The sequence below is a fragment of the Bufo gargarizans genome, chromosome 4 (genome assembly GCF_014858855.1).
Source record: "Bufo gargarizans isolate SCDJY-AF-19 chromosome 4, ASM1485885v1, whole genome shotgun sequence".
NCBI lineage: Eukaryota > Metazoa > Chordata > Amphibia > Anura > Bufonidae > Bufo > Bufo gargarizans.
The window spans coordinates 5,381,518-5,397,873 of NC_058083.1; the positions used below are offsets into that span (position 1 = coordinate 5,381,518).

General features: G+C 45.3%; 1 protein-coding gene across 2 annotated transcripts in view; it reads left to right on the forward strand.

Annotated features, from left to right (window-relative positions):
- The window catches only part of LOC122934132 (bis(5'-adenosyl)-triphosphatase enpp4-like), a 42,744-nt gene extending 33,778 nt beyond the window's left edge, over positions 1-8,966 (forward strand). For both annotated transcript variants that reach the window (XM_044289345.1, XM_044289344.1), the window contains exons 2-4: positions 1,767-2,622; positions 3,179-3,352; positions 8,063-8,966. In XM_044289345.1, coding sequence (XP_044145280.1) covers positions 1,767-2,622; positions 3,179-3,352; positions 8,063-8,427 — 1,395 coding nt within the window. In that variant the 3' untranslated portion in view covers positions 8,428-8,966. The remainder of the gene's footprint in view (positions 1-1,766; positions 2,623-3,178; positions 3,353-8,062) is intronic.
- The last annotated feature ends 7,390 nt before the right edge of the window (positions 8,967-16,356 follow it).

Here is a 16,356-nt window from a genome sequence, read left to right on the forward strand (position 1 = left end):
CAGCCAGGGCATCAGTAGGTAAGACTGGTAACCACCAATCGGAGCCCCAGGATTACACTGCTGTGGCTCCGATCAGAAGCTGCCACTGCACCACCAATGAGGAGGAGGGGACCCTGTGGCCACTGCCACCAATGATTAATACTGGGGGGGCGCACTGCGCCACCAATGTCTTTAATACTGGGGTTGGGGGGGGTGCACTGCGCCACCAATGAAGATAACTCGCCCATTAATTCATATACAGGAGGCGGGAGCTGGCTGCAGAATCATATAGCCGCACCCGACCTCTATGAGCGGTAGCTGCGATCCGCGGTAGTTAACCCCTCAGGTGCCACAGCTACTTGTCATAGAGTTAGGGTGTGGCTATATGATTCTGCAGCCAGCTCCTGCCTCCTGTTGAATTTGAATGGTGAGTGAGTCAGCATCTTTGGTGGCGTAATTGCCACAGCCCCTCCCCTCCTTATCTCCTCTCATTGGTGGCAGCAGCCGCACAGGGGGAGGGAGACACTGCTTCCTTCTCCCCTGTGCTGCTGAGGGAACACGGATCGCGCTGACAGCAGCAAGATCCTTGTTCCCGATTCGTTATCGCCATATCGGCAAAATAGATGCTGATACCGATAACTTTGAAAATCCTGAATATCGGCCGATCATATCAGTAAAACCGATAATCGGTCGATCCCTAGTACGGACTCTGTTTGTAGTCCCTGAAGGATTTCGCAAGGGATTGGCGGCCTCCAAGGTGACGATTGCCAGGTGGATTCGGTCAGCGATTGGCGAGGCATACCGCTCCCGGGACAAGGCACCTCCCCCTGGGATCACGGCCCACTCTACCAGAGCGGTCAGGGCTTCTTGGGCTCACCTTCACCATGCATCTGCGTCTCAATTGTGTAAGGCTGCGACTTGGTCCTCCTTGCACACGTTCACAAAATTTTACCAGGTGCATTCTCTGGCCTAGGCAGGTGCTGCACTGGGCCGCAGGGTCTTGCAGGCCGCAGTGTAGTAACTTCTGCGAGGGAGTTGTTTTCCATGGGGTTCTGGTTTTCCCTCCCTGTGGACTGCTTTAGGACGTCCCACGGTCCTGTGTCCCCCAATGATACGAGCGAGAAAACAAGATTTTTGTGAACTCACCTTGTAAAATCTCTTTGTCGCTTAGTTCATTGGGGGGACACAGCACCCACCCAATTTTCTTAGTGCAGCATGTAGAGGACAGTTGGTTGCCGGTTGGGACCTCGGTTCTGGTTTGGTCCTATGGCGGTGTGCGGTTCTAGTTTGTTTTTCAGTTTACTTCCTGCTTCTACTGCTAGGGCACAAACTGATATGCTCTCTCCAGGCTCAAGGGGGTATAGCTGGCAGAGGAGGAGCTAACAGTTTTCAGCCTAGTGTCGCCTCCTAGTGGCAGCAGCAGCTATACCCACGGTCCTGTGTCTCCCAATGAACTAAGCGATTTTACAGGTGAGTTCACAAAAATCTTGTTTTTTCCCTCTAGCAGCATTCTTCCACCTTCCTCCGAAGACCTCTGTGGGCAGCTCGCTCCTCCTCACCCCAACCCTATCCATAGACTTCTATAGGCAGCATGTAGTGTGATCCTTTAGTGAGCTGACAGTCCGGGCTTAGCTAAGAATATTAGTTTAGGAGGGAGAGAAAGAGACTTTTTTCTCTCTGATAAGATATATTACAAAGTTTCTTATATTCATCTGTACTGTTAGTTTATTTTTATTTTTTTCCACTTTGAATCTTTAAATCCTTGCTCTCCTGCTTTTCTTTTCCAGATAAACGTATCTGGACATACATTCAAGATGCAGAATTTGGCGCTCTTGCTAACCTTGATGCATGGTGTAATTTTGTGCTCCGGAGGATCATCTGACGACGTCCCCCGGTTAATCCTTGTATCTTTTGATGGATTCAGGGCGGACTATTTAAACTACTCTTTGCCCAATCTCCAGGAGTTTATCAATGAAGGTGTCCTAGTAAGAGAAGTCAAGAACGTCTTCATCACCAAGACCTTCCCTAATCATTACTCCATAGTGACTGGTCTCTACGCCGAGAGCCACGGGATTGTAGCCAACTCCATGTACGACAAAGACACCAATCTCACCTTCATTGTTTCCAACTCTACGTCCGAGACCAACCCGGTGTGGTGGAACGAAGCCACCCCCATCTGGGTGACAAACCAGCGTGCTGGGCGGAGGAGTGGCTCCGCCATGTGGCCGGGGACTGACGTGAAGATCCAGAACGTCACCCTAAATGACTATTTACAATATAATCGCTCTGTACCTTTTAAAGAACGAGTGGATAACATCACCTTGTGGTTTACCAGGGTTAATGACCCCATCAACTTTGCGACTCTGTACTTTGAAGAACCCGACGACAGTGGACACACTTTTGGACCTGAAAACAAATTTAACATGTCCAACATACTGAAAGACGTGGATATAAAAATAGGGTACTTAGTGGCCAAGCTTAAAGAGTTAAAGCTTTGGGACACGGTCAATGTAATAATCACCAGTGACCATGGAATGGCCCAGTGCTCGCCGGACAGAGTCATTGTGCTGGATAATTGTATTGGCCGGGGAAACTACACACTGGTGGATACAACTCCAGTGGCGGCCATATTGCCTCTTCAAGGTATGTGGGATCATATAATAATCCTAAGTAGGTAGATCTGACCTTATTATATCATTGGATGAATCTCCGAAGCCGGCAACTTCTCCACCTTTTCTTTGCACCATTTTTGATAAATATTTGAAAAGTTCAGTCACAAACTCAGCTCTGCTCCATCTGTATTATGGCCTGTCAGTAAGGCTTCTTATATTCAGCAAAGCTGCACACAAGGAGCCTTATGGAGCCCCACCAGTCCTATAGTTCTGTTTTCTGGATACATATGGATGCCATGTGCCTTTGCTTGATTCCTCTGTGAGGCGCCATGTTTTGGGTGCCTCCATATAACACAGAGGTATACATACGGCCTATAACCGTAACGCGTGCTATTTGGGGCTGTCTGACCAGTGAGGGTCTGGTGTCACCCCCTTTAGATGGAGTGGCTGTCAAGCTTATGCACTACCGCTCCTTTCTAAGCCTATTGGACCGACCAAGATAGCCTAGTGCAGTGCTCAGCTCTGCTACATATGTGTTATTTACAGATTAGTACGAACCAACTAATACGATTTTTCTCTGTTTCCAGATATAAATCTGGTTTACGGCCTGCTGAAAAACTGCAGCGATCACATGAAGGTCTACCTGAAAGACGACATCCCCGATCACTACCACTACAAGCAGAACAGCCGCATCCAGCCAATCATCCTGGTAGCTGACGAGGGCTGGACCATCGTGCAGAACGCCTCTTCTCCTATAGCGCGTAAGACGTCACCTGTGTATTTGTGCCTGTCACTTGCTGGAGTAGTCTCTTGTTATACCATGTTTAGAGTAGTAGTTGTAGACTGCCTTGGATTGTACGCCATCATCAGCCGATCTGTCAGGTCACAAATGCGGCTCTACCTGTGGCAGAGCCGGTTAAAACACAGTCACTAGCGTCATTGCGTAGCTTCATTCACCAGCGTCCGGAGTCGCAGGAGAGCACAGATGCGCGTCATCAACCACATGACCGTCAGATCAGCTCCGTCTCTTTGCGCTGTCATAATATTAAGAAGCGATAATATTTTTTTTCCTAAACCTGGGTATATATAAAGGGCTCCAACACCCATCCTGCATATCGAATCTAGCCAGTATTAGCCTAAAATTGCTGTGATTCGGTGGGAGTGGACAACCAAAACTCAACTACCAAAACTTCTCATCACACGAGTCGGCAACAGCATGTACAGTTAGCAGTGTGTTTATATACAGGTCCTTCTCAAAAAATTAGCATATTGTGATAAAGTTCATTATTTTCTGTAATGTACTGATAAACATTAGACTTTCATATATTTTAGATTCATTACACACAACTGAAGTAGTTCAAGCCTTTTATTGTTTTAATATTGATGATTTTGGCATACAGCTCATGAAAACCCAAATTTCCTATCTAAAAAAATTAGCATATTTCATCCGACCAATAAAAGAAAAGTGTTTTTAATACAAAAAAAAGTCAACCTTCAAATAATTCTGTTCAGTTCTGCACTCAATACTTGGTCGGGAATCCTTTTGCAGAAATGACTGCTTCAATGCGGCGTGGCATGGAGGCAATCAGCCTGTGGCACTGCTGAGGTGTTATGGAGGCCCAGGATGCTTCGATAGCGGCCTTAAGCTCATCCAGAGTGTTGGGTCTTGCGTCTCTCAACTTTCTCTTCCCAATATCCCACAGATTCTCTATGGGGTTCAGGTCAGGAGAGTTGGCAGGCCAATTGAGCACAGTAATACCATGGTCAGTAAACCATTTACCAGTGGTTTTGGCACTGTGGGCAGGTGCCAGGTCGTGCTGAAAAATGAAATCTTCATCTCCATAAAGCTTTTCAGCAGATGGAAGCGTGAAGTGCTCCAAAATCTCCTGATAGCTAGCTGCATTGCCCCTGCCCTTGATAAAACACAGTGGACCAACACCAGCATCTGACATGGCACCCCAGACCATCACTGACTGTGGGGACTTGACACTGGACTTCAGGCATTTTGGCATTTCCCTCTCCCCAGTCTTCCTCCAGACTCTGGCACCTTGATTTCCGAATGACATGCAACAGTCCAGTGCTGCTTCTCTGTAGCCCAGGTCAGGCGCTTCTGCCGCTGTTTCTGGGGAATGCGGCACCTGTAGCCCATGTCCTGCACACGCCTGTACACGGTGGCTCTGGATGTTTCTACTCCAGACTCAGTCCACTGCTTCCGCAGGTCCCCCAAGGTCTGGAATCGGTCCTTCTCCACAATCTTCCTCAGGGTCCGGTCACCTCTTCTCGTTGTGCAGCGTTTTCTGCCACACTTTTTCCTTCCCACAGACTTCCCACTGAGGTGCCTTGATACAGCACTCTGGGAACAGCCTATTCGTTCAGAAATTTCTTTCTGTGTCTTACCCTCTTGCTTGAGGGGTCAATGATGGCCTTCTGGACAGCAGTCAGGTCGGCAGTCTTACCCATGATTGCGGTTTGAGTAATGAACCAGGCTGGGAGTTTTTAAAAGCCTCAGGAATCTTTTGCAGGTGTTTAGAGTTAATTAGTTGATTCAGATGATTAGGTTAATAGCTCGTTTAGAGAACCTTTTCATGATATGCTAATTTTTTTAGATAGGAATTTTGGGTTTTCATGAGCTGTATGCCAAAATCATCAATATTAAAACAATAAAAGGCTTGAACTACTTCAGTTGGTGTGTAATGAATCTAAAATATATGAAAGTCTAATGTTTATCAGTACATTACAGAAAATAATGAACTTTATCACAACATGCTAATTTTTTTAGAAGGACCTGTATATATGTATATATATATATATATATATATATATATAAGTAAATCGGACTGCACTCCAGATAGATCTTCAGTGAAAAAAGGATTTATTCACCCATAAGGTGGCACAAGCGACGTGTGTGTGTGTGTGTATATATATATATATATATATAGAAATAAAAAAGCAATGGCAGCACCGTCCTCAATGCAGGCTGGTGGGTGCAGCAGGCCCAATATGGATCACTACAAAAATGGAAAAATGGGCAGCACTCCAAAGAGTAAAATATAGAAAAACTTTATTTATCCCAGTGGGAAATGCGCGACGTTTCGGCTCCGAATCAGAACCTTGAGAAAGGTTCTGATTCGGAGCCGAAACGTCGCGCATTTCCCACTGGGGTAAATAAAGTTTTTCTATATTTTACTCTTTGGAGTGCTGCCCATTTTTATATATATATACACACACACACACAAATGTATATACACTCAGGTCCATAAATATTGGGACATCGACACAATTGTAACATTTTTGGCTCTATAAACCACCACAATGGATCTGAAATGAAACGAACAAGATGTGCTTTACCTGCGGTCTGTTAGCTTTAATTTGAGGGTATTTACATCCAAATCAGGTGAACGGTGTAGGAATTACAACAGTTTGCATATGTGCCTCCCACTTGTAAGGAACCAAAAGTAATGGGACAATTGGCTTCTCGGCTGTCCCATGGCCGGTGTGTGTTATTCCTTCATTATCCCAATTACAATGAGCAGATAAAAGGTCCAGAGTTCATTTCAAGTGTGCTATTTGCATTTGGAATCTGTTGCTGTCAACTCTCAAGATGAGATCCAAAGAGCTGTCACTGTCAGTGAAGCCATCATTAGGCTGAAAAAACACAACAAACTCGTCAGAGAGATAGCAAAAACATTAGGCATAGCCAAAACAACTGTTTGGAACATTCTTAAAAAGAAGGAACGCACCGGTGAGCTCAGCAACACCAAAAGACCCGGAAGACCACGGAAAACAACTGTGGTGGATGACCGGAGAATTCTTTCCCTGGTGAAGAAAACACCCTTCACAACAGTCGACCAGATCAAGAACACTCTCCAGGAGGTAGGTGTATGTGTGTCAAAGTCAACAATCAAGAGAAGACTTCACCAGAGTGAATACAGAGGGTTCACCACAAGATGCAAACCATTGGTGAGCCTCAAAAACAGGAAGGCCAGATTAGAGTTTGCCAAACGACATCTAAAAAAGCCTTCACAGTTCTGGAACAACATCCTATGGACAGATGAGACCAAGATCAACTTGTACCAGAGTGATGGGAAGAGAAGAGTATGGAGAAGGAAAGGAACTGCTCATGATCCTAAGCATACCACCTCATCAGCGAAGCATGGTGGTGGTAGTGTCATGGCGTGGGCATGTATGGCTGCCAATAGAACTGGTTCTCTTGTATTTATTGATGATGTGACTGCTGACAAAAGCAGCAGGATGAATTCTGAAGTGTTTCGGGCAATATTATCTGCTCATATTCAGCCAAATGCTTCAGAAATCATTGGACGGAGCTTCACAGTGCAGATGGACAATGACCCAAAGCATACTGCAAAAGCAACCAAAGAGTTTTTTAAGAGAAAGAAGTGGAATGTTATGCAATGGCCAAGTCAATCACCCGACCTGAATCCGATTGAGCTGCATTTCACTTACTGAAGACAAAACTGAAGGGAAAATGCCCCAAGAACAAGCAGGAACTGAAGACAGTTGCAGTAGAGGCCTGGCAGAGCATCACCAGGGATGAAACCCAACGTCTGGTGATGTCTATGCATTCCAGACTTCAGGCTGTAATTGACTGGAAAGGATTTGCAACCAAGTATTAAAAAGTGAAAGTTTGATTTATGATTATTATTCTGTCCCATTACTTTTGGTCCCTTAACAAGTGGGAGGCACATATGCAAACTGTTGTAATTCCTACATCGTTCACCCGATTTGGATGTAAATACCCTCAAATTAAAGCTGACAGTCTGCGGGTAAAGCACATCTTGTTCGTTTTATTTGAAATCCATTGTGGTGGTGTATAGAGCCAAAAATGTTACAATTGTGTCGATATCCCAATATTTATGGACCTGACTGTTCATAATGTGACAGGTATGGTGCATAACCCAATATCCAGCATTATATTATCCTACCACACCTTCGGTCAGCTGGTGGAACACAGGTGTCTCAGATCCGCCATTAAATTCACCATAAAAACTATATCAAAAATAGTGATAAATACATAGATTAAAACCACATAAAATACTGTAATGTATACACTAATACTGAATCAGATATACACACATTCCTTATTTGACTCCACCCCAGTCACATTAAACTCGATATTGAGGCCATTGGTTGTAATGCTTTCAACAAAAAAATCTATTTCAATTCCTTTTTTCTGAGGATACGTTCCTTGTCCCCACCCATGGTGGCTTGGAGGTCAGCACTGGTGGCTTGATTATTTTGGTGCTCGGTGTCACCCCCCTGCTAAGTAGTATAGTATATGAGCTGCCCGGAGGAGTGGGGGAAGGGAAGTGACAACGGCTCTGAGCTGTCAGGAGGAGTGGGGGAAGGGAAGTGACAACGGCTCTGAGCTGTCAGGAGGAGTGGGGGAAGGGAAGTGACAACGGCTCTGAGCTGGATTTGAGCTGCGCTGAGAACCATTTCTTATCTTGCAGTGGGAAACCACGGCTACGACAACAGCCTGCACAGCATGCATCCCTTCCTGGCAGCCCGCGGACCAGCGTTCCACAAGAGCGTCCGGATCAGCACCATAGACGTCACGGACATCTATCCCATGATGTGTCACATCCTTGGCTTAACGGCAGAAGCCAACAACGGCTCCTTGTCCAGCACCAAGTGCCTGTTAGCCGACCAGTGGTGCGTCCAAGTGCCAGAAGCCATTGGGGTCGTCATAGGTGGGATCCTGGTGCTCGCCACGGTCAGCTGCTTGGTCATAATGCTGCTGAAGAAGAAGACGCCCTTCCGGCACCGGTTCACACGGCTGCAGTTCCAGGATGACGATGACCCTTTAATTGGGTGACCTCCTTTAGTTACAAGTAAACCTGGTACCGTCACTTTAACCCTTTGAATGTTCTTCCATGTAAAACCTGGGTGTGCCGAAATCTAAGTCTAAATATTAGGGGGGGGGGATAAAAAAAAATAATCGTCCCAAATATTAAAGGTACAATAGGGCAAAATGCCAGATTCAGGCCCCTCCTGGACTGGGTGACTCCTCTGCTTATAGGCATGTCCGCTTACGCTCCGGCTTTCTGCTGCGGGTTGAGACCCATGCCAAAATCGGTGCCAAATCTGCTCATAACTTTTTACACTGAATTTGGGGATGTTCCCTGCGGTATCCGTACGGTTTTCTGTTGGAAACAGTCAGCAAGCTCGCCTGTAGACATATCCCAAACAGCCTAGCTGATTACTGTGCAGTTACTGTCGAAAGGGAAAACCTCTCAAAATGCAATTCGCTCTGTTCAGACACCGAACAAGCAGGAAACTGTAGAAGACTTCAGCTCTGAAGCCTGAAGAATAATGAATTCAGCTCTGGAGTATAATACAGGATGTATAACTCAGGACTGGTTTACAGAATATTCTGTCTAAATATAGGAACCCCATCTAATATCCAGGGCGGCTACAAGGACACGGCACAAAATCTATGGCCCCTTTGCTTTCAGTAAGCCATGTAATGCCTCCATTTCACCTGTGGTGGCGCTGCATTGGAATGGAACACTTGCTGATGGGTTCTGCATCAGATTGTAGCTGATCGCTGGGGCCCGTTGTGATCGGCTTATTGTCTGGAGATCCAGCACAAACACATTGTGTAAAGTGGACCGGGCCCTCAGACTCGGTACGACGTTCCACCAGGAAGCGTTAAAAGCCACAAAGGCAAATTCTCATCTCCTGCAGGGAAAAGGAAGTTGCGAATGAAGCCATTGAAATCAGTGGGCTGTCTGTGTAATGCACAGACGAGCGGGGTCCTATAGAGGAAGAATCTCTGCAAATAGAGGGGCCCTATAGAAAGCAGTTGTCCAAAGCAGGGCCCCCTTTTAGAGACGTATATGTAGAGCTGTGACGTTCTGTGTTTGGGACTGTCTGTAGACTGCAATACTGAGATTTTATATAAAGTGCCTTCTCTAAACAGCTCTGAGGCAGAGGGCAGCACACAGGAGGACCTTCCCCAGTGTCACCTCACCTTCTGTGAGCCATGCCTTGTAGCATCCTCTAGATCAGGGATGGCTAACCTGTGGCTCTCCAGCTGTTGTAAAACTACAACTCCCACCATGCCCTGCTGTCGGCTGGTAGCTGTAGGCAGTCTGGGCATGCTGGGAGTTGTAGTTTTGCAACAGAGAGCCTCAGGTTGGCCATCCCTGGTCTAGATTAACAGTCTACAACCTGTTGCAACTCCAAGAAAGCAAGCCACAGGTCATGCTGAGAGTTGTAGTTGCACCCTAGGTTGGAGAGCAATAGTATAGGGGAAGAGATACAGCTGCCCATTTACAATGCCAGGCAGTCTACCGCGTACCCTAGCCGGGGCCCACCTGCCGCGTACCCTAAACTTTTATGGATCTGCGCGTCCATAGCAATGTAAATGTAGTTTGCGGACAGCCTGAAAGCCACAAGTCACAGACCGCTGCCTTAGCACATAGCACTTTGTGTAGATTATATGATTTACGGGGGCAACCGCTGTGTCCAAAGGTGTCATGAGGAATTTACTTTGTCACCTTTCCCCCCATATAACATTAATGTAGGAATGATGGGTGACCACTGCCACTGACTAGTCCAGGGACTGTAGTGCAGCACTAGGAGGTTATAGCGGGAGGTTGTCTATTACATGTGGGATTTACAGGGTTTGCACTAATGTGTATTGTTTTTTTGCAGTTTTCAGTGTTTGATATGGACTGTTTCACTGTTCCTACAAATTATATACTGTAGTGACTACGCGTGGCCGTACCCAAAAGGGGTTTTGTGAGATTGATGGCCTCCTGTCAGGACACACAGGTACTGCTGCTTCTGCCATTCTAGTGGATAGGGCTTGGCGTACTTTCTAGTTGCAGCCATACGTATGGATGAAGCTGTTCGGTGATGGGACCCCCCGGGGTTAGGACTCCCACCGGTTATACACTAGCAGCCATTAATATATATCCTGGAACACCCCTTTAAAGAGGAGCGGACATGTCTGTTTTAGTAACTACTTGCATTCTCCATGTAATAACAGTTCTGAACCGTCTATTCTTATGACTGTATGTTGTACAATTCCTCTATTATTCCTGTTAGGAATTGCTATCGGTTTGCAATGGGTGTTACAAGTTTGGGGGGTTTCCCAGCTTGAGCTCATTCGGACACTGGCAGCACTGACCCCCCCCCAACTGGTAACACCCAACTGGACCTTCATTTCAGATGCTAGCAATTCATTGATAACTTCTGGCAGGAATAATAAAGGATTGGCTCAACATAGAACCATAAGAATAGAGGCTCCAGAATTATTATTCGATGGGGAATGTGAGTAGTTACTGAAACTGACAGGAGAGGGGACAAGTCCTGTCGTGCACCTTTGGCGCAGCGGTGAATGAAGAGGCAGCCATACATGCACGGTGCGCTCTCCATTCACTGCCATGGGACTTCTGAAAATAGCCAGGTGCGCTGGCTCGATTATTTTTGGAGCTCCCATAGTGAAGAATGGGGAGCACGCTGCACCTCTGTGGCGTATCCTAGCGATATGCCAACAGTGTGCGAGATGAAGGTTTAAGTCAAAGTTGCATGAAGGTGCTACCCCTATACATGATGTTACTGGAGATGGGAAGACATTTCTCCAGAGAAATTCAATCCCATCAGTACAGATATTTGGGCCTGCCCATTAAAATATTTGGATTGGAGGATGGGCTAGTTTTATGGCCTTCTGGAGAGTAGATCCTCAGCGTAAGGCTACATTCACACAACCGTATGCGGTTTTTGCGGATCCATTGTAACAATGCCTATCCTTGTCCTCCAAACGGACAACAATAGAACATGTTCTATATTTTTTTTTTGCGAGGCTACAGAATGGACCTACAGATGCGGATAGCACACGGTTGTGCTGTCCACATTTTTTGCGGACGCATTGAAATAAATGGGTCTGCATCCTGTCTGGAAAAAAAAAAAAACGGAACAGAAACAAAATACGTTTGTGTGAATGTAGCCTAATCCAGTATCAATGATATAATTTGTCCTCTGCACAATGTGGACGGGTGGTGTATGCTCGGAGAAAAGTTTTTGAAGGGCACACAGCAATAGTAGAATATTGATGAGCTATCCTCTGGATAGGTGATCAGTATCTGATTGATCTGGGTCTGACTCCCGAAACAGCCGCGACCTCCACAGCACATTGTATAGCAACGCTGCTCGGTATTGCAGGCCAGCCCCATTCACTTCAGGGAAGGTGAGCTGCACAAAGGCCATTGGACCGAATAACGTGACATCAATGGCCTAGAAAGTGGCCGCAACGCCCACCGGAGCTAATCGTCAGGAGTGTCGGGAGTCAGACCCCCACCGATCAGATCAAAATTCTACTCCTTAAAAACCCCTTTAAATTTTGTTCTTTAAGATGACTTCGAAATGTGGGAGGACGTCCGTACTCTTATTAGGGTACTTTCACACTTGCGGCAGAGGATTCCGGCAGGCAGTTCCGTCGCAATCTAGACGCAAACTGATGGCATTTGCCAGACGGATCCGGATGCGGATTCAGTCTCTCCGGAAAAACGCTGGAACACTTAATGCCGGCGTTCCGGCAAGTGATCAGTATTTTTGGCCAAAGAGAAAACTGCAGCATGCTGCGGTATTTTCTCCGTCCAAAAAACGTAAGAGGGACTGAACTGATGCATCCTGAACGGAATGCTCTCTATTCAGAATGCATTAGGATAAAACTGAACCGTTTTTTTCCGGTATTGAGCTCCTGTGACGGAACTCAATACCAGAAAACAAAAACGCTAGTGTGAAAGTACCCTTAATAATCTCTAGAAATTACGGAAGGTTTTACAGCCCAGTGCAACCAAGATAATATTATTATACCGTGGTGATCACATCCCATAGCAGTAAATAGGAACTTTCTAAAGAATAACCAAAAAGACCGGAAACACATTGCAGCATATTGTCACCAGCTATAATACATGTCTCCTGCTAGGACCTGAAATCCATTATCTAATGACCTGTAATGAAGCCATTCTGTTCTGTCCTCTAATTGAGACGTGGGGGGTATTTAATGAGTTGAGGGGTCTCCTCATTCTGTGTCTCATACATGTCTGCACTGAAGAATGAAGAAGCACAGGTTGTCTACTCCTTTTCTATGATGAACAGCTTTACCTGTAGGAAATAGACCTAACCTATTCAGACTTGTCTAATATATTTTTGTAATAAAAATATAACTTCACCGATGTGTCCTGTGTCATTAATATTCCCGAGATGTGGAGGAAGACACCAGACCGGCAAGAGCGTCTATAGTTACAATCTACCTGTCCCATATAGTAGTTATATTCTTGTACATAGGAGGCAGTTTTATAGTAGTTATATTCTTTTACATAGGGGCAGTATTATAGTAGTTATAGTCTTGTACACAGGAGGCAGTATTATAGTAGTTATATCCTTGTACATAGGAGCAGTATTATAGTAGTTATATTCTTGTACATAGGAGCAGTATTATAGTAGTTATATTCTTGTACATAGGAGGCAGTATTATAGTAGTTATATTCTTGTACATAGGGGCAGTATTACAGTAGTTATATTCTTGTACATAGAAGGCAGTCTTATAGTAGTTATAGTCTTTTACATAGGGGCAGTATTATAGTAGTTATAGTCTTGTACATAGGAGCAGTATTATAGTAGTTATAGTCTTGTACATAGGAGCAGTATTATAGTAGTTATAGTCTTGTACACAGGAGGCAGTATTATAGTAGTTATATCCTTGTACATAGGAGACAGTATTATAGTAGTTATATTCTTGTACACAGGAGTCAGTATTATAATAGCTATATTCTTGTACATAGGAGTCAGTATTATAGTAGTTATATTCTTGTACATAAGAGCAGTATTATAGTAGTTATATTCTTGTACACAGGAGGCAGTATTATAGTAGTTATATTTTTGTACATAGGAGCAGTATTATACCAGTAGTAGTTATATTCTTGTACATAGTAGCAGTATGTCACAAAGAGGGGTAGAGGGTAGTGACCACTAGCTCAACCCACACCCCTCTCCCTGCCTACTTGCACCACTCGTCCTAGGCAACGAGGTACAACTGGGCGGCGTTCCCTAGCCTGGGTAAGTGCGGAGGGACATACAAGAAAAACAACAGATGTCCGCAAGCAGAGTCAGAACCAGGATGTCACTATAGTACTAAAGGATAATCAAAAAGAAGTCAAGTCCACGCCAAAGGTCAAACCAGGAGAAGCCAATATACGCAGGGAGCAACCAGAGATGGAGTCAGGAACGGAGCCGGGAATCTAGCCACATGTAACGCTGAACAAGTTCAGGATAGAGACTGAATTCACAGGCAACCTGTGGCCAGTAGGCTGCCTGTTAAATAGTGGAGGCCACGTCACATGACTCATTCTCCTGAACCCAGCCGAGCACCGAGTGATCAGCTCTGCGCTCAGGCTTACCGCAGTTGCCATGGACGCATCACCGCACCAAGGGAATGCGCACGGCCAGATCCTCCCCGCCCCTCGTTGCTGTGGAGACTAGGGCGTAGCGCATGTCCTCGCTCCGTATGAAAAGCAGAGCGGTGAATAGGGGGAGCCTGTTGTTGGTGCCCCGTGACAGTACCGCTCCTTCTACACGGGGCCACCGGAACCCCAAGCCGACGGAGCAGGTTTGTCAGGATGATCACGATGAAACCTTTAAATCAGCCTATTAGTTTGAATCTTATTCATTGGTACTAATGATCTTTTCTCAGGTCCGTAACCTTTCCAATGAACGAAGTATTGAAAAGAATTACAAACCTTCCAATCGTCAATGATCTTAGAAATGACATACTCATCTTGCTCAATCACCAGCACTGAGGGAGGAGCACTTTGCGACGGAACCACGGGTGAAACATACTTTTTAAGCAAAGATTTATGAAACGCATTGTGAATGCAAAATGAATCTGCCAACTTCAACCTGAAAGATACGAGAGTAATAATTTCGAGGACTTCATACGGACCAACAAAACATGGTGCAAACTTCCCGGCGGCACTCTTGGAGACAAATTCTTAGTGAACAGTCAAACTTTTTCTCTGACCTTAAAGTTCCCTCCTTTGGAACGTTTTCTATTAGCATATGTTTTCTGACTATCTTGAGCTTTCTCCAGGTTCTGCTGAACCCGAGCCCAAACTGTGCACAGTTCTGAAGTTACACTGTCAGCCTCAGGATTAGGTGATGGAACAGATGAAACAGAACTAAATCTTGGGTGAAAACCAAAATTGCAGAAAAACTGAGAAACCCCTGTTGTTGATGGGAAAACTCAGTCAAAGAGAGATATTTCACCCATAGTTGCTGGTTATCAGAGATGTAAGATCTTAAAAACTGCTCAACGGCTTGATTAAGGCATTCGGTTTGTCCATTCGACTCAGGGTGAAAGGCTGAAGAGAATGACAAAGATATTTCACATCTCTGACAAAAAGCACTGCAGAAGCCAGAGTCTTGGCATCAGGGAGTTTGGCTAACGGAACGAAGTGTACCATCTTACTGAATCTGTCGACCGCTACCCAAACCACGACTTCCCTTCTGAGGGAGGTAAGTCAGAGATGAAATCCATCGAAATATGTGACAAGGGTTTACTCGGAATGGGTAGTGGTTGTAATTCACCAGCAGGACATGATCTGGGCGTTTTGGACCTGGCACATACCTCACATGCAGAAACATAAGATTTGACATCCCTGTATAGTGTGGGCCACCAATAAGATTTGGACACGAGTTTCATGGTGCCCCTCAATACCGGGATGTCCGCACAAGACCGAGTCGTGACACTCACTCAGCAAACGGAGACGAAACTGTTCAGAAACAAAAAAACTTATCAGTAGGTGTTTGTGGCGGTGCAAAGAGAGAAGCCAGTTCCTTGGACAAAGCTGCCACAGTGATGTTAGCTGGTAGAATGCGTTCAGGAGGAATGTCAGGGGGTTGAAAAGCACAGAAACTTTGAGACATCAGCTTTTAAGTTCTTACTTCCTGGCCTAAAAGTAATCAAGAAGTTAAAACACGTGAAGAACAAAGCCCTGGCTTGATGTGGGTTCAGGCGTTCAGCAGATTCGAGGAACAATACATTTGTATGGTCAGTGAGCACAGTGATACAATGTTTAGCCCCCTCGAAAAAATGTCTCCATTCCTCAAATGCCCATTTGATGGCTAGCAATTCTCGATTACCAATGTCATAATTCCTCTCAGTGGGAGATAATTTCCGTGAAAAAAAAGCACAGGGTCTTAAATTGGTAAGATTAGAGGGTCCCTGCGAAAGCACTGCCCTCACACCATCCTCCGAAGCGTCAACCTCTACAATGAAAGGGCTCTCTTGATCAGGCCGAATCAAAATTGGGGCGTTCCTAAAAGTCCTTTTAAGTGTCTCGAAGGCTTCAATAGCCTCTACAGACCAGTTCTCCAGATCCGCCCCCTTAGCGAGATCGGTCAAAGGTTTGGCAACTACCGAAATTTTTTTGATAAATTTACGGTAATAGTTGGAAAACCCTAAAAAGCATTGTAAGGCTTTCAGGGATGATTGTCTTATCCAATCTAAAATGGCTTGTACCTAACCAGGGTCCATTTTAAAGGCATGAGGAGTGAGAACATAACAGTTGACAGTTGATTTTTTCTGAGAATCTCCAGAACTTGTCTGGTATGCACAATATGAGATTCCCAACTTGAAGAAAAAATCAAAATGTCATTGAGATATACAATCATACATTTTCCAACAAATTCTCTGAAGATGTCGTTCATGAATTTTTTGTTTAAACTGCAGGAG